The sequence below is a fragment of the Lathamus discolor genome, chromosome 1 (assembly GCF_037157495.1).
Source record: "Lathamus discolor isolate bLatDis1 chromosome 1, bLatDis1.hap1, whole genome shotgun sequence".
Classification (NCBI taxonomy): Eukaryota; Metazoa; Chordata; class Aves; order Psittaciformes; family Psittacidae; genus Lathamus; species Lathamus discolor.
This window is the reverse complement of record NC_088884.1, coordinates 103515926-103534802: the sequence shown is the minus strand read 5'-3', so window position 1 is coordinate 103534802 and position 18877 is coordinate 103515926. Positions and strand designations below refer to the sequence as shown.

Below are 18877 nucleotides of genomic sequence, written 5' to 3'. Positions count from 1 at the left end.
CACAAAGATGTTCCGAGGGCTGGCACATCTATCCTATGAAGAGAGGCTAAGAGAGCTGTTCAGCCTCAAGAGCAGAAGGCTCAGGGGAGACCTTACAGCAGGCTTCCAATACCTAAAGGGAGCCTACAAGAAAGCTAGAGAGAGATTTTTTATAAGAGCAAGTAGTGATAGGAAAAGAGGGAATGGCTTTAAACTGAAACAGGGGAGACTTACATTAAATATTAGGAAGAAATTCTTCACTGAGACTTAGAACAGGTTGCCCAGAGAAGCTGGGGCTGCCACATCTCTAGCAATGTTCAAGGCCAGGTTGGACGGGGCTTGGAGCAAACAGTGGAAGGTGTCCCTGCCCACGGCATGGGGTTGGAAATAAATGATCTTTAAGGTCCCTTCCAATACAAATGATTCTATGATGCAAAGCCACCTGGGTGTGTGTAGAGCTTTTTAAGTTACACGAGCTGTGAATGATACCTCTCACCACCCTGCCATGTGAAAAACCATGCTGTGTGCTCAGAGGAGACATATCTGGGAGGGGAAGCCCGAGCAGCTGTCACTTGCACACCCGGACCTCCCTGTACCCCTCCTAGTAGTTCTTACATGCCAATCAGCCCGTGTACTGTGTCTGAGGCAAACAGTGGGGTGGAGGTGACCCCTCTGACTCAGTACAACTGAAACACACCAGCCTGGGTACGATTTCTTTGATTTTGACTTACTCGGGTGACTGTTGTTGAGCATCATGCAAAGTGCAGATTATGTGTGACCAAAAGGAATGTAGGGATTTTTGTGGTATCGGTAGGTGAAAAAAAGAGTCTTGAGAAAAAGGAAGATTGCCAAAAACTGGTATAAACCACTTTAATTAAAACCTTCAAATATAAAAGTCACAAGCATTGGAACAAACAAAACTGTTAGAAAAGTTCTAAAAAGAAGCTACCAGGCAAACAATCATTTTGCTGTCTTAGTTGTAAATTATTATAATAATTATGTATTACCAACTCTAAGTAGACAGTATGTAAGACTTTCCACTTCATTTTATGCTATCTTCTCTTATCGAACCAGGACAATACAAATGAATTTAGCATTCCTTATTTCTGATCTGTATTACCTCCTGATACATAACTGTTTGGGGAATGTATCTGCACTGTGGGTGCAAACAGTTCTTTGACACGCTGAACTTAAATATAACATCTTTATTGTGCAATTTTTCATCACAGCTTCAGAAGTTTGTCTGTTTTTAAAGTCTTCTCATTAAAACATGTCCCCTCCCTCCGGGTGTTGAAACCCCGTGTAGCTGGTAGCATCCTCTTAAAGCTTAAGAAGTGAAATACAGTGGTGTGTTGTTGTTTTCCCCTGCTGTGCTCAAAATACCATGAGGTGGCACGGGTTATATGTCTTCAAGAAAAGTAGATGCAGATATATACGTGCAGGAGGAGCCCACAGGTATTCTCTGTGGGGTTTTGCTCCCCTGCAGACCAGCAGCCCACATGGCAGAGGAAAGCAGCCAGTGGCACACTGAGCTGCAGCAGGGTGTGCATGGGGAACGCACGGCTGGGGAAGTAAAGGCAGCACCAACACAGGTTTCTGGCCAAAACTGCTGTTTGCCCTGCAGGAGGAATGTCAGCCTGATGGGCAGGTTTGTCCCCTGAATTGCCTAAGGCCACTGATGCCCCTTTAGTGGTCGAGGGGTGAGTGGTTTGCTGAGTCTCTTTAGTATCGCATTTCCTCGAGGACCTGAGCAATTTAGGCAGTGTGAAGCAGAGCTCCACCTACAGGTAGGGTCAAGGAAGTCCCTTCCAGCTGAACCTCCTGCGGGGAGGTGGAGGTTGAGCACTCATTTGCCTGCACGTCATTTGTCGAAAGCTCGCCTTTGGAAAGTACATGGCTATAGCTCCATCTTGTGACCGAACCTACTAGGCTGGGATAAATGTAAAGTGCGGCCCCAACCCCTGCCGAGGGCCTGCTTTCCCGGCAAGGCAGTTTCTCCTGCAGCTACACCGCAGCCTCGGGTTGCTTTGTGTCTCTGCTTTCCACCCCAGGATGCCCTCAGCAATCACAACCCCTCCTTGGGCTTCCGCACATGGTGCCGGCAAAATCACAACTGCACAGCTAAAATAACCCCCCCCCGCTCATCCTTTCTGAAAGCAAGCTTTCGAAGGAACTGCTTTGAAAACTGTGCTGCAGAAATGAGAGGAGAGTGGAGGTTGCAATTCCTGCCTGGCAAAGTCCCAAGGGCTGTGTGAGAGGCCGATTCAGCTCTGCACGTGGCATGGAGAAGGGCCCTGTGCTCAAGTGCAGTGATCCAAGCTGGATCAAGAGCAAAACCAACCCCTGCCTGGGCTTGCTCTACCTGAATAATTTTCTCCGGATCTTGACAAGCATCTTTCACATATGTTTTTCCCAGTGGGACCTCGTGCCTTCCCCAGCACAGAGATCGTACTGATGCCATCACACTTACATCCCTTGCCAGAATTGAATCTCATGGTAGAAACATGAATTTCTAGGATTAGACTTCCCTACTAGCCAAGTGCTTTACATTTATCCTGCGTGCATTAACCATTTAAATGCACGCAATAGCTTTGGTGTTTTTGATAACATAAAAGCCGTAAGAGAAGGCTGGAAGGCCGAGGATGCTGCCGGGACCAAGGGGTTTTTCAGTAAGCTCTGGCAGTGTTTTGTCATCCACCATCTGTAGCACACGGCCATTCAGCTCAATAGACCTGGAGAGGGACAGAGACACTGTTTGGGCAGCTGTGTTCTGTTTGCTTTCGAGCACAAACAGCTCTGGATCTGAGTATAAACATTAATTCAGCCCAAAGCCAAATTAAACTTCCCTCGAGGGTTTATGTGTGCACACACACAGCATCTGCAGCACTCCCTCCGCAAGGACTCCTTTAGAGTCATAGCACATGCAAGTTGAAAAGTGTATGTTTCTGACTCATGTAGTGAGGTTAACAGTAGAACAGGCTTTGAAAAGTACAAGTTTTAATTGTTTTTTCTCCTGCAAATATTAAGATATCTTCTATGCCCACAGAGCAGATCCTTCCTGTGCTGATGCATTAGCAGTAACAATAAAAAGAAACCACGCAAAGCCTGAATATCTTGCTGTAAATGAGGAGCCAGCACTTGGGAAAGCAATATACCTGTGCTTGTGCCAAAGAAAAAGGACTTCAGCAGCTGGTCCAGAGCCCTGAAGCCTGCTAGGAAAAAGCTTTGCAGTTAACATCAAACAAGTACCCTCATACCTCAGCAAGCTTTCAGCAGCCTCTTTTTTTGGATAACTGATTTGACAGAAGTCAGACCTTATCAGAAAAAGCTCCAGATGACCCTAACCATTCTATGATTCTATGACTGAATGATAACCTCTTCCTGCCACCCCCCACCTTGCACATCAAACAAGGTGAGGTTTCAGAGGACGCTGAAGTCTACTTACGATCCTTTCTACAGAGACAGGAGGAACTGCACTTACCTGGAAAGGATATTCGCTTTGCCGTGAGGCAATAAGAGGTACTGATCCACATGCTTGCTCAATAAGTGATTTGGCAGCTGCAAATGTTGGGTAACATTGTAGAGGTTTAAGGCAAACAGCGTCACATCCCCTTCTCTGTATTTAGGGCTGCAAGGCAAGAGCAGATGATGGTGTCGATTAGGAGAGAAAGGTTTCACAGATATAGGGCATCCTTGTGCTGTCTCAGATTGCTTTTGTTGGCCTGGGGATGGCCATGGGCTCAGGTTCTGGGATATTTCACCCTTTCTGGTGGCTTACTGAAGGGGGTTTGTGCAGTGGAGGTAGACACGGAGCTTCCTCTCGTCGGCTCCTGTCAGGCCAACCTGTAGCACCTTGGTACCCACCAGCTTCTTGTACAGGAGCGAGAGCCAGTAGTCCTGGGAGGCACAAAACCACATGTGAGCACTTTTGTACATGCCAGATACTCCACACAGTGCTTAACAGCATTAATTTTGGTGGTAATTTCAGGGGGTTTTTTTCCCCATACATTTTTTCTTTTCCAAGGTTTTCACCCTATCTATTCAAGATCCCACAAACAGCACAGCTAAAGAGAAAACCCTGCTCCAAGCTGCAGAGCAGCTGTGTTTACAAGGTACCTTGGACTAATTTTCCACTTCACACGCGAATCTCTGTGGAGCAGAGACTGTCTGCATTCTGGAAACTCCCTTTTGCAAGGCACAGAGCACTGCAAGGCTGAGCCCACAGGGGATGAGCTGCCCTCCCGCAGGAAAGCTTGCACCCAGTTCACAGGCACAATGCCAGGAGGAGGCCCCCAACAACTTCCATGCCTTTCACTAACACAGTGCTTTTGAACAGGTCTCAGGATTAATTGCTGAACACCAGTCATAGAGTTAATCCTCTGACACTCCAAGATAGTGCCTGAGAGCAGGGTGATGCCAGTACAGGCTTATGTTTTCCAGGTCTGCTTCCTTTTACATCTTCAGCACTGCTTTTCCTCTATGAAGTCTGTGAGCTTGCATGCTCAGCTCCTCTGCAAGCCTCCTAATACTGCTGTGATTCTTCATTTCCCTGCTAACTAACGCTGATGGAACTGGATATGGATTTCCCTGCCTCTAAAGCATTATTCACTTGATTAGCATCTGTACTGCCTGTAGGTGAGGAACAAAGGCATGTCCTTTCGGTCCAAATTAAATCTATTTTAAATGAGGAAACAAAAAGTCCAAAGTAACAAGCCTGGCAACCCAGAGTCTGGCATAGGGACCAGATGAACAGGCCGGACAGAAAACCCCTGAATGCTGGGTTTCCTTTCAGGTTGTCTCTATGAACCTCTGGAAATGACCACTTGGAAGCAACAGACAGAGAGGAAAGCTAAAAAGAAAGATGCTATCCTCTCACCCCAAGGTAAGTGCTACTAGCAGAAAGAAACATGCTGTTCAAGTAATGATGTTTCATCACGGCAGAATGTTATTTCCTAATAAATCCAGCTATACTAAATGCATGTTTTCATTTAATTTTCCTTCAGCCACTACTGAGGACTTAATGTGTTTGTGACCTAAGAAATGGTTGAGTCTTGACTTAAGATTGGTTTGTTTTCACACGGGATATAATTATTATAATGCCTCCTATCACTTCTGTTTAGAAACTATTCATCGCTCAGCTGAGGAGTACACAAACCGAAACAATCCATCCAGAAAAGCCTTGTGAACTCCAGAAGTGATGCTCTGATTTGTATGCGGGCGTGTCCCAGCAATCAGTCTCTGCTATGCTGAAGACTAGCTGCATCCCTGCGGTTACAGTAAGTATCTTGTATCTATAGATATATAAACACACGAACCTATAATGAAACATGAGCTAACTTTAGGTACAAGAATAACTGTGACTATGCTACAAAAAAAAGGTGTTGTGAAAGTAGCTGACTTGTATCTCCACAGCCAGTGTTGCCTGTGCAGAAATACACACACCATTCAGGCAGCATTAGCGGGGTTGCATACATACCGGCAAAGGCTCAAAGTTGGCATCCACGAGGTGATAGGTCCCTGCCCCGAAGAAAACCTGCCTCATCACCACGTCAATCCCCTGCCTGGCTGAAAGCCCAAGTTTGTCCAACCACCTGACAAAAAAGATAAAGCAAATGTCATGCAGATGGAATCGCTGACCTCAGCTGACCGCCATTGCCCCTCTCCAACCAGAGCGGGAAGTAGGAAAGCAAGAATTAGGGCAGGATACCGACTTCCTTAAGAATCACACAGCTGATTTCAATTCAAGTCCTGCACTGATTACCTTAAAATACAATCCCAGACCACCTCTGGAGGTCAGATTTGGTGGGAACAGTTGCTCCACTCCCCTGTTCGCAGGAGTGGAAACCAGGAGTGGCAGTGGATGCTCCTGAACTGGCCAAGGGCCTGAGGGCTGAGAGAAATTATTACACCAGCAAGGTTGCCTGCTACTACCAGGCTTTGACTTGCTGACTCACAAAGCCCTGATGAGAATATCATCGTGCCTTATAGGAGGGTGAAAAAATATACTGCATCCATGGTTTTGGTTCATTTTCAAAGCATGGACTGTATACTTCCATGCAATTTTATCTCCCTAAATCTACAAACTGATCAAAGTGATAAGAAAAGCCTGGTTTCTTTCACTTCAACAGGTTGCTGCAACTGGAGTCCTTTGAGAAAATGATTTTTATAGCTAAATTTCCATTGGGTTAGTTATCTCACAGTGATAAAAGGATGACTTTGGAAAAAGACACCCATCTTGTGAATGACTTGCCATAGTCATTCACAGTGTCATCAGTGCTCCATCCCTGGCGGTGTTCAAGGCCAGGCTGGATGAAGCCTTGTGTGGGATGGTTTAGTGGGAGGTGTCCCTGCCCATGGCAGGGGGGTTGGAACTAGATGATCTTGAGGTCCTTTCCAACCCTAACCATTCTATGATTCTGTTCTATGATTCTATAGTCACAAAAGGATGGAGTTTGTGTTTGCAGATTCAAGGGCAGAAATACAACTTTCTCATGCTTCTTATCTCCCATTTGCCGTAGGAATATGCTATAACTTGGCCCTACATTGAACCTTATGCGTGGGGGAAGCACACAGGGAGCAGTGGGAGGATTACAATACTCAACCCACCCATTGCCTGTCCTCCCTGGGAAGCCTGAGGGAGACATTCCTCCCATGGGGCAGGTATGCAACCCCCTTCAGCCTGTAAAATGCAACATTTCCCCACATCTGTGACATGGTACTCACATAAAGCCAGCAACGTAAGTGTTGGACAGCCTGGGAGCTCCCCCTCCATAGGCAGAGCTCGTCTCTCCCAGCCAGACCTTCTTGTTGGGCACAGTCCCATCAACAATCTGGCCAGTGTGGCATAGGGAAGAATAGAAAGAGACAGCAGTTAAGTTTGTTGGCTATGGAAATAGTGGGCAATCAAAATTTTATGCTTTAGCCAAATGCCTACATATGGGGTTTGCATTTATGGTATAACACCAACTGAGGTGGGATGTCACACAAATTTTGATCAAAAGGACTAGAAGCAGATTTGCTTTCCTCCCTCCAAAAATACCCAGATCTATGCATGTAGAATGAGGCAAACATTGCTAAAAGCCAGGTTCTGTAAGTCTTGCGCTGAACAGTGGTATACTCTCAGTTATACTGTTCTCAGGATCTCAAAATGCAAAGAAATCAGGGCAAGGATGCGGTTATGATCATAGATTACATCCCTGAGTAATAACTGCATTGATAAATGAGAATGTTGTAGGTTTGTGATGCATCTGGCACCATTCTTTTGTTTTTGATTTACAGTGGCAGCAGCACCCGGGCTTTGAGGATCCCCATTTATTGCTAGTGAGAAACTCTACTTTTTTCTGGATTCTCTGCTAATGCTCTGCAAACTGAACATGGGAATGAACAAACAGGACAAAGCACCTCCAGGACTTCATGTACAGCTGTGGCAAAGGTATCCAGCACTTCAGGGCTCAAGAAATCCTCCCTTGTTGCACTTCGTCCATTCACATAGTAACTGGAAATGGAAAAAACCCACAGCAAATGAAGAAAAAATACCAGCACTGGCACAAAACACTACCAAAAGTATTAGGTTGCTTGATACATTTATCCACAGCACTGGTTTTCTGTTCAGTTCTTTTCCCAGATGTGCGTGTTGTTTGCATTTAAGGGATTGTCAGGTATTACCTTGATGGAGCCAGGGTATCACAGAAATTTTGATCAACAGAAGCAGCAGGGTTTTTTTGCATCAACTTATTTAGAACAAGGAAAATATCACTAAAAGCCAGCTTCTCTAAGTCTTCTCTTGCTGAAGAGTCTGACACTCGTGTGTGATTACCTACTTCATTATATCAAGTAATATATTAAAAATCAGATCCCTGTTTCTGTCCGTCTATAGGAGTATTTTGGCTATCTACCTGGAGGGGAAATGGAATGAGGCATCCTTGTGGGATGGAGGTTGCCCTCCACCATGAGCTGAAGAGCTTTTAAGTCTGGTTTGTCCATATAAAGAACAAGAAATTGGGATCCCTGCAGTTTTTACATTTCATCACACTAACACTCAGTCCTACCAGAAGTAGCTGAAGTCTTCCAACCACAAGAGGAAGCTAAAACCTGATAATCCTAAATTAGTAAAGAAAAGAATGCATGCCCATTTAAAGCAGACAACCAAAGGGCAAGAACAGCCCAGGAAAGGGAGAGGACACATTTTATGCCTTGCTGGCTGTTCAAAAGAAATAGATAAGTCATATATTTATACATATATATAATATAAGCATGTGCATCTTCTCCCACTGTTACTGACTGCTACATGTCAGAGCTGCATTCAGTTCTGGGAATAAAACCACCTTCACATAGAAATCACTTTCAAACACGTGGAGTTCATAGCAGGTGTCCTGGGGACAGCTTGCCCCACTGCACACCCAAGCACTTTAAAACTGCTTCTCTAAGCCACGAGACAAGAGGAAAGGGCTGGGACTGTGTCAGCGCTGTTTGCCCTGCGGCTGGGATCTGAGGGCAAGTTGTACACACACAGCCCAAACTCACTTGGAGAGCAAATGTAAGGGAGCAGGAGAAGCTGCTAGCACTTTCCTATGGGTAAGAGGCAGCCAGACCTACAGGGCTTTCTGTTTGTATCAGACAGACATAGAGGGTAAAAAAGCAGCATGTAACGCATCAGCTAACAGGGCTTCTGCTGTACTTTTCACAAAGAGTTGGGTGCATTTGCAGCAGGGTCATCAGTGACTCCCTGGATTTGTTTTAGGGGAGAAAAGCTTTCATTCAATCGGGTTCAACCTTTCTAATGCCAAGGAGAGCACCAATGTTAGGGGTACTGACTCCATTTCCAAGCCCAGCCACCCATGGGTTGTTTAAACCTTGTGTTAAAAACCATCTCATGCAGAAGTTCAGCAGAGGCATCTCTGCCAAGTAAGTCTGAGCTACCTGCTTTTCCTTTTATACGACACCCCCTTCTTCCCATGGGGAAGTACATTTCATTTACAAGGGTTGGCAGCTAGAAGCTTTGAGACAACCGGGACTGCTGCTCAGATCTCACCAGCTTTTGGTACATGTTGAAACACTGCATGTGCGAAAAGGCTCAACCACTGCAGATACTCTCATCATGCAGCGGAAAGGTGTGATACCCCCTCACACTCTTCTGAGAAATAAAGCTGCTGTGCCATCCTTTTCTCCACATCCCAGTTATGTTTTTCTCAATGCACAAATTTAGCAGGCAAAATGATGGTCTTGCATGTGTTGCATTCCCTGCTGCTGTGCTTATGTTACAATCCCCCAGCACTGCTTTTGGGTCTGTGCACCAAGTAGCCTCTTTGGAGACCTTCTGCATTTCTGTAGCATGTTCCCTCAATCCATCTTTTATTGTGAGTGGAGGAATTTGAGGAGAGGCACCTGAGGAACTGCTGAAAAGGGTGTTGCACCCCCTCCTCCCTCTTGAGGTGCTCAAATTGACATTTTGTAAAGAAGGCAGGCGCAAAGCAGAGCAAGGATGGTGTCTGAGCGGTACTTACTGGTGCCATGTGACAGAGTCGATCACCTTCCCTCCTGATTTCAGGAAGCTGCAACCAGAAGGGATGCGGTGGAGAGCAGAGAGGTTAGTACTGGTGATGGGTCACAGCCGCCCTTGGGAGAACAGCCCTGCACAGCCCTCTCCTCTCCCCCCAGCTTGTGGTAGTGATGGTGAATTGCCTTGGGGCCATGCTTGTGATGGCTTTTAAATGGGCTTTGGGCAGCCCGGCTGCCTCAGCAGGTTGCTGGGAGGATGAATTAATGCTTGTGTAACACACAGAGATTTCTAGTATGAAAAGCCCTTGTTAACACAGCCAGCACTCAATTGAGAGGTGTGTGGATCACTGAAGTACTGCTAGCATCTTTGTTTCAACGGGCTGAGTGTTTAAGCCTTGAGCTCATGCATGCAGGTAAGATTTCAGTCATCCCCAGTCAAGGGAAAAAAACCCAACCAATCCATGTTTCTAATTCAAAGGAAAATCAGGAAATTAGTTCTCAAATGGGATGTATCCAGTTGTACATCCTTAGTATTGATCTGGAACAGAAAACTCTCAAAACCCTGCCCGGATGCCTCCTCATGCCCATACTGCATCTGGGTGCAGACAAGCCACTGCTACCCACGGCTGCCCACCCTGGGCGTGCTGCAGGGCCCCACAGCCCTACCTCCTCAGCAGTCTCTGCGTGTGCTTCCGGGGCTGCCCGACATCAGGACCGTAGAGCTTGGCGTGCCGGTAGAGGGTATAGTTACTGAGGAGGTGGCGCAAGTGAATAAAGTCTTGCCCCAGCTGGAAGCCGTCGATGTAGACACCGGATTTCTTCCTGAAGCTGTTGGGCTCTGGAGAAGACACGTGTGCATGAGTGCTCGAGTTTGGGGCACAAAATAGAGCAGCTTGTTCCATCTGGAGAGTACCAACCCTCTATGCCTGATCTGGCATGGTACAGGTGAGATGTTTGAAGTCAACGAGCATGACACCAAAAGCCTGGGTGACTGGAGAGTGTGCTGCTCTCCAGTGCTCTGTCCCAGGTGAGATCCTGTACCTTGAACAGCATCATTTACCTCATCTCAGAGCAAAATGATTTCAGCCGGCTCATTCACTGGGCCTTCTGTGCGATCCCTTCTCGCAAATTAAGACCTTATTGTTTCTCAATAAAGCATGACCTTTCCTTTATGGGCTGTCATCCAAAACATCCAAAATTGCCAGCCCATACCCTGTGGTGGTGCCTTTCAGGTGACTGCTGGCCTGGCCCGGCCCACAAGCAGACTTCACACTCACCATTGCCGAGCTCCCAGGAGATGTTGTACCTCCGCGAGGCACAGTAGTCCAGCAGTTCCTGGGCATTGGAGCTGTCCCACTGCAAGCCGTCTTTCCGCAGCAAGGCGTTGAGCCCAAAGATCAGGTGAAACCCTGAGCAGTTTGCAAAGCTGTAGAGAATGTCCAGGGTATTCCCTGCACAAAGGGAAAAGGGGGGATATTTATATCAAGGTTACGGTGTGCTAGTTGAGCTCCGGCCAAGTGATGATCTTTACTGCCTGGATTTATTTAGCCTGGTGCTGCAGATGTGCCTAGCTCTCCCAGCTGGACAAAACAGCCCAGACCTTGCTACACACCGTCCTGCAAGGTGCTGAGATCCTCCCAAGTCCTGCAGCAGCAGGATACTGTTGAATAGGAGGTGGCAGACAGTGTAAGAAGATTTCTTTGAATATTTTCTTCAAGGCCAGGCTGGATGGGGCTTGGAGCAACCTGGTGCAGTGGAAGGTGTCCCTGCCCATGGCAGGGGGGTTGGAACAGGGTGAGCTTTAAGATCCCTTCCAATCCAAACCATTCTGTGACTCTATGATTGTTCTAAGTGGGAGAAATGTTTATTTTACAGTGGCTTCAGCTCCCAACAGCCTGTGACCCTTTTACCACTGGGCAGAGATTTGCAGCCCCCTGTCATAAACCCTAGCAGAAAAACCCACTGAGGTCTTACTTGTAATGGTGGTGTTCTTGTGCTTTTTCCGGTTATGCTCTGCAAGAATCAGCTTCTCCTGGCTGGGCCACTGGGCCAGCAGCAGCCTCTCAACGGCAGCAAATGCAGGCCTTGAGCCACAAGCCTCTGTAGGGCAGAAGAAGGTTGATAGCAATTAAGCCCTCATGTTCGCAGCCAGAGGCCAGCATGCAAAGGGACGTATCCCTCAGGAGGTAGCCCAGTGGCTTGGTGCCTGGCTGAGAGCCAGTTGTGCACTTCAGTGAAACACATCCCTACTTCCACAGTGTTAACCACATAGAAAAAGAAGTCTGGCTTTGTGCATAAATATATATTATAAATATATGGCGCGTAAGTATGTACGTAATGCATCTTTCTCAGTTTAGGGTGATGGAAATGGTAGAGTGGAGGAAGACCAAGCTCTGCTTCTGCTGCTATTGTGGCGTTGCTACACCATAAACTGTTTTAGCTGGAGCATCAGCTGGAAACCCTTGTTCCAGAGAGCTGACAAAGCATGGGCTGCTGTGCCCAAGGAGCAGATAAGCCACCCCAGCTTGCAGTGGCACAGCAGGGCCCACCTTGCTGTGGGCAGATATGGTGCAATGCTTCTTGAGCTGCCTGTCTCTTGCAGGGGAAAGCACTGACTGCCCCATATGGCTCTAACAACAACACCAGCAGCAGTCATAAGACACCAGTTCTTCAAAGCTCATGTCTTTTCTCAGCATGTAACTCAGGAGCAAGCCACAACTAGAGAGGAAGGCATGAGCTGGAGTCACAGCTCATGATCTCAAAGAGGAGGCAGCCACTCAGCAAAGTGGAACAGGGGTTAAAGTACCACTTGACTTCAAAACTGAGCATCACCATACAGTGATGTACAATTGTGCTGTCATGCAGGAATAGATGGGACTCTTTTCTCCTTAAACACCTCTAGAAAGGTTTACGTGCTTTTGCTAATTTTAAAGAGTAAATGGACTTTATGCGGTGGGAAGCCTCATGCACCAGGACCAAGCTCTAGCAGTTGGCAGTGCTCCTGTGGGTTTGCACTTGGCACGTCAAAGCAACAGGAGGGCAAGGCTGCGCCCCCAGCCTAGCTCTGGCTTTGGCCAAGATAGAGGAAATGGACGCTCTGTTCTCATCAGATCACTCCTTCTGTCCATTACTTGATTTTCACAATGAAACCACGGCTTTTGGGCTGGCCTTGTCTGTGTCCCAGGCAGCAGGGGAGCTACCAAGGCTGCTGCACGGAGCATGGGGCAGCAAAGGGGGAGTCCCAGCAGAAGCCAGGGTGGATGTGGCATCCCCCACACCCTTCCTGGCTTTCCCGTGGCTGACACCGCTCCTCCCACAGACGGTGCTGAAGGTTCACAGACCTCCTCTCCACAGAGAACAACGCTGACTTTGTAGAGGACTCCCAGCACCGCTGCTGTGCCCTTGTGGCATCTCCAGCCTGCATCAAAGTCATCGCCTAAACCAAGGGTGGTTTTGAGTCTAATACATGGATGCCAGCTTTACCTTGCTGGGCCTGAAGTTCCCAGAGGATTCTTTCTTCCAATGTTGAATCCTTATTGGGATCAAAGATGAGAAAATCTGTCTCGGTGCCACCAAACCTCAGGAAGCCTGGGGACAGGGCTGTTGCCAGGGCAAGCAGTTTGGGATTGCTGAGGAAGGGAAACCAGGAAACAGAAAACACTGTATTCATGCAGACTATGGCTTTGGGGTAGAGACTAAACATGGCAAGTTCTCAGAGGAAGTGCTGCAGTAGGTGACCTGGGGTTACCCCACAGAGAGGAGCAGATGTGGCACATCTGGGGAACACGGTCACAGACAGGGAGTCAAATGTTGGGGCAAAGTAAGGCCATACTCCAAAATAGGGGTTGGGTTTTTTGTGCCAAGCATCCTTCTCCCCTAGATTTTTTGGTTTTGTTTACACCAAATTAAAATACCTGTCCCGTGAGAAGGTGGGCATATAACTGACTTCACACCATCAGTCCCGTTTCCATCAACGAGACCCAAAGCAATCGCTTTTCTACCCAAGAGAGATTAAAAGTCCATGCTGCGACACTTGCTCACTTTAGCAAAGCAGGTCTGTAAAATAACTCAACACGCAGCACCGACACCGGCCTTCACTGGGAGAAACCACAAGGTGTCAGAGGACGCCAGGCACACCAGCACTATCTGCTTGGTGGTGACACACAGCAGATTAGAGACCACCAAGTACTTCCCGCTCCCCGTGGCGGCAGGGCTGGCTCCAGACCCAACCCCAAGGTGTTTGATTGGGGTTGGAGACCTGAGTGAGCACTCTCCAATGAAGCTGGTGTCACCTTTCTCTCCACTTTGATGAGGGGGAAAGATGAAAGTGGTGGGAGAAGGGAGATCGGGACTGGAAAAGTACAGTAGGGTTGAAAAATGGGATCAGACAGATGAAAAGGAAAGAATTAAGATTGCTCCCCAAAAAGGTACAGTCCAAAGGAACAAAGTACAGAAAAATTGGAGAAAAAGCAGGGAAGAAAAGGCAGGAGAGGTCAGAGCCGAAAGAACAGGCAGGGAACAACCATCACTTGGCAGTTTCAGCATTACCCACGGGGATAAAAAAAGGCTCCATTTTTAGGATCTCCTGATTCAGCTTTGATAGTGACGGATCTTCAGCATTTATTTGACTTTATGTTGACAGTGCCCCGGCAAATGTCTGCAAAGCCGGGCGGCAGGGCTAGCAGCTCTGCAACTTGTAACCCTTCTGCCCGGCGGCTTCCTTCTCTTTTTCTGCTCGCAAAGCAGCTCCTCTCTCTAGTTTATCCCCGTGCTGCCTCCAGCGAGTACCACCCGAGCTGCGCCTTCCCTCCACCCACCGACCCTGCCGCTCATTCCCCGAGCACCCACACGGCAGGGACCGCCTTGCTGCTGCCCCCGCAGGGCGAAATCGGGGCACCCTGAAGCCGGGGGGATGCAGCCGCCGGCCCCAACTCCAGGGATGGGGTCCCCCCCGTTCCCCCCCGCTTCCCTCTCCGCAGCAGCAGCCCCTTCGCCGACTCCCGCCGGGACGCCCGGGCTCTCCCCCCGCCCTGGACCGCCCCCCTGGGGGACCCCTCTGCTGCTCCCCTTCCCCGGGTTCCTTTCTCCTTTGCGCGGAAGGGGCGGCAGACGGCTCACCTGAGCAGAGCGACATAGCGCGGGTCGCGGGCCAGGCTGGCGTCCAGGGTGAGGGAGAGGAAAGCGGGGCTCACCTCGCCGCGGGGGGTGCCCCGCAGCCCCAGCCGCAGCACCGCCGCCTGCCCCTCCGAGAGCAGCAGCAGCGGCAGCAGCCGCGGCAGCAGCATCCTCCGCTCCCGGCAGCCGCTCCCGGCCGGTGCCACCCCCTAGGAGGGCGGGCCTGGGCCGGGGTGTGTGTACTGGGTGGGTGCGCACCCTCTGCTCCCCACCGGGACGGGGACACGGTTGGAGGCAGAGCGAGCAGTGAGCGCCGGGGCCCGCCTCGTCCTCTGAAAGGGGCTTCGGGATGCGACAGCATCGTGGAAGCGCAGCCCCGCTGCCGCGCGGTGTATCAAAGCAGCGCCCAGGCACCTGAAGCGCACGGTACTCTGCCAACACCTTCAACCATTACAAAACAAACCTGGGATTCAAGCTGGTTCTTTGCCTGCTTTGACCTTTCGAGCATTGCAGCAAGACCAAACAACTTCTACAGCTTTCTGCCTTGCCTGTGCAACCCTGAGCAGCTGCGCGCAAAAACAGCGGGCTGGAAAACCAGTGCACACTGAATAGTGCTGCTGCTACCACTGCGGGAAGAGATGTCAGCCTGACACGCCAGCCACCGGCCTCTGCTGCTGGAAACCGAGTCACAGCAGCACACAGCAAGCCTGTGACAAATAACACGGGGCAACCCTCGCGCTTCAGACTGGAGCTCACGTTCCCCCCCTCCCGCTGCAGCACTGTTGCAATAAGGGTATTTCTTAATTACAGCCAACATGCAACGTGGAATTGCTGTTACAACAAAAAAGACTCAGGCCTGCTTTGGATCTGTATCCCAGGGACTCCCTGCAGAGTCCATCCCATGCCAAAACTCTTCCCCTCTGGACTTGGCAGGGAGCCCTGTAGGGGAAGAGCCTGCTGCAGATTAATATGCATGCTGTTGAATCATTGGCAGAGTTTCTAAACTCTGGAAGTGTTTATCCCTGGCAGTGTTCAAGGCCAGGTTGGATGGGGCTTTGAGCAACCTGGTCTAGTGGAAGGTGTCGGTGCCCCTGGCATCTTTAAGGTCCCTTGGAACCCAAACCATTCTATGAGTCTGTGAAGCAATTACATTTAACAACACTATTACATTTCCCTATCTGCCTCAGTTCATCCTGAAGCATAAATGTTTCTTATCAAGTTTGTTTTGAAAAAAGGCATCTGCTGGAACACGCTGCAAATTGTCCAGTCCTTATCTGTTACTTTGTTCGGGCACAGCGCTTCCCACACTCACCGAGGTTGGGGTATTAATCACTGTGGCTCAAGTGCTCCCTTGCCTAGCCCTTCCTGTTCCTCCTTGCTCTACATTTTTAAACTATTAAGTAACTTGCCACCAGAACGAGAAGAACTAGACCAAATAAACTCTGCTTTTGATAAACACAGCCATGGCTCCGCCAGAAAGGAAACACCAGTGACACTCCTGACTGTCTCAGTATCTTAGCCAGCATAATGCTTCCCATTCCAGGGTACACCACCAATTATACGCCTACACCCACAGGAAGGGCTGGGGTGACTATCTGCCAGAGGAATAATTCATCTATCAGCAGATGACTGGAGCACCGCGCTAACTACCCACGAGTGAACCAAGGATTTAAGAAGGCAGCTCAGCACGTGGCAAATCACTGCTGCAAACCAGGTTAAGCTCGTTACTGCAGGTACAGAAAATGTAAATAGCTGTCAGGCGAGATGCAGCTTGTGCACAATTGTTTTGCGCTGGAATTCACTACTTTTCCCTTTATGTGCTTCCTTGAAGAGAAGCACTTAGAATCACTTGCTCCTGTACCGTATTTCTCATGGCAGAGGCACAAGGTGTGCGTTTCAATCAGTGCTACATTCTGGATTCAATAGCTGCGTGCACATGTGTGTACAAAAGGTGCAGCATGTGCTGTGCTTTTAGCAGCCCACAAAACCTTTGTATTTCGAACATAATGCCTTCCACCTGTAACACCTGAAGAGCTACAGGTACTAAATGGGAATGGGTAGCTTTTTCCTGGGCATTTTCCACATTGTATTATACCCATTTTTAAATATGGCAAAGCAGGGGAGAAAGAAACAGAGGTATTTGGACTCTCATAGAAATTAGGGCAGAAACTGTGAGCTACAAGGGAAGGGTGTAAGAATCGGGACTAGGGTTAAACCCACTTGCATGTTATTAGAAGCCAGCTCCGTACCAGCACCCCTCCTGCTCCCACATTCCACAGAAGGCCTAGCCTTGTGGTATTCAAATGCTGTGGTCACAGAGCTGCTATCAGGTAGCTGTGCTTCTCCCATGCCAGCGATGCCGTTAACAGACACATTGTGCTCACCAGTGTGTTACTGCTAATAGCAACCCCGCTGCTGTTCCTAGGCAAGAACCAAGAACTGATGTATCTATCTGTGCATATCTATACCTATCTTGGCGGTTCACGTGTGCATATTAAGGCAATTAGAAGGGAAGAACTGTCCATATAAAAGGCAAACAATTCTTGTGATGTAGCAGCGTTTGGGCAGAGGAACAGAGGTGACCCATGTCAGAGTAGCACTTAAATCTATATTTCTGTGTGAGAAGCCTCAGGAAGATGAAATTAAGACTAAGCTGATGCCAAGAAAAAAGCCTGAAAACTGTAAAAACAGACAGATGTGTGTATCAAGGTGTTTTTGTAAGCTATCCTTACTCCCTGCCCCCAGATCCCCAGCCAGACCTGGTCCTGACAGTGCTCTCTGGACTCCCAGCTGGTCTTATTTCTGAACCCAACTGGTTGTGACTCTCAGATAGCACACACTCTGTTTCTTCAGAGATAAAATGACACTTTGGGTCTAGGTTTTAGGGGTTGTCTTTGAAGTACACATAGTTTTATAGATATTGCTAAAAGACTCTTTCCACTGAGCCTGCAGCTGAGAAATTCAGGTACCAGGGGAGCTGCTGAGCTCCAGCACACGAGAGCACCACAAAATCACTCAGCCTCCCTTCCAACCACAACAAAACTTTTAAGTGATAATATCTGACTCTCAGTACAACCAATACTCAGTGCTGGACCACCATGCTGAAAGAGATCAAATGAAGCTCTAAAAGGATGAACAAAGTGAGAGCTGCATAGGCAGGACTAGCTCACTGGAAGCAGCTTTCCAGAATATAGGAATACAATAGGTCTTTTCACACAATGAAAGTGAACAGCTAAACGTTAACCTAAGCCTGACCCTTTTACCAGGCTTTCCAGAGAGACAGTTTTCAATAAGTTGTTACATTTCAGGCATTCCTGAAAATACAGAATTATGGACCCAGGGGAAGGACAGGAAGGGAATCACACAAACTCAAGAACTAGTCTGTGCAGGCACGTCAGGAAGTAAATAGGCATAAACACTAAGAAATATACTCCAAGGTTTTTGGTCAGAACACTTACTCTGTACTAGGTGCAGCCTGAAGAGACTTAAACACATTATCGTTCTGATCCAAGTTACTGTGGGTTATGAAGAAATTAGCATGAACATCTTACGGAGCATATTTTTATGACCTGCCTTTGCTTTGAAGCATTTATTTCACATAGATAAGCCAATAATTGTTCTTTCCCTTTAACACAGGCTTCAAAATATAAATATCCCATTGAAGCAAGAAATATTTGCCTTCCAAAATATTCTGATTCCATCCTTAGCACAAGCTTTCCTGTAGTACAACCACCTGTAGCAGACATTCACCAAGCACAACATATACCCATTCCGACACCTGCACATGATACAGCATTGTGTGAACCCAGGACTGTACTTGACGCTGCAGTGTATCAGCATCATACAGCAGCACAAAAATACAGACTAGCATCTGTTACATACTTCCCCCCCCCAGCAAAAAAAAAAACCAGGTAACAGAGCTTTTCAATTTCAGAAAAACAAGGCAAGCTACATATAGCAAAGTTTTAGTGCAGATCACTGCAGTTTCACCTCTGACATTATTAAAGGTCACAGAGAAAACCTTGGAGGAGTTGCACTCATCCATCTGGCAAAGCACAGCCTGTAAAACAGAGCAGCACAGACAACAAATGTCATCCTCTCCCTCTTCCATGAGCAACTTCACACAGACCTGAAACCACCTGCTTGTTTCAAACCAGTTTTTGCTACCATTTGAAAGGGATTCTACTGTTTGTAGGGAATACTTGACTTCATTCATAGAATCATAGAATAGTTAGGGTTGGAAAGGACCTCAAGATTCCAACCCCCCTGCCATGGGCAGGGACAC

At 48.1% G+C, this 18877-nt stretch overlaps 1 protein-coding gene across 2 annotated transcripts; it reads right to left on the bottom strand.

Moving 5' to 3' along the window:
• Positions 1-819: 819 nt before the first annotated feature.
• HPSE (heparanase) lies at positions 820-14823 on the bottom strand. Of its 2 annotated transcripts, XM_065688727.1 has the most exons (12): positions 14596-14822; positions 12961-13106; positions 11452-11577; positions 10755-10928; positions 10144-10315; positions 9483-9530; positions 7381-7474; positions 6703-6809; positions 5456-5570; positions 3758-3876; positions 3461-3607; positions 820-2711 (listed from the first exon to the last, which is right to left on the bottom strand). In XM_065688727.1, the coding sequence occupies exons 1-12, from the start codon at positions 14760-14762 to the stop codon at positions 2552-2554; spliced, it is 1575 nt and encodes a 524-aa protein (XP_065544799.1). In that variant the 5' UTR covers positions 14763-14822; the 3' UTR covers positions 820-2551. The 2 variants fall into 2 exon arrangements, with proteins under 2 accessions (XP_065544799.1, XP_065544803.1); XM_065688731.1 differs by lacking the exon at positions 9483-9530 and having other exon boundaries at positions 14596-14823.
• Between the last annotated feature and the right edge of the window lie 4054 nt (positions 14824-18877).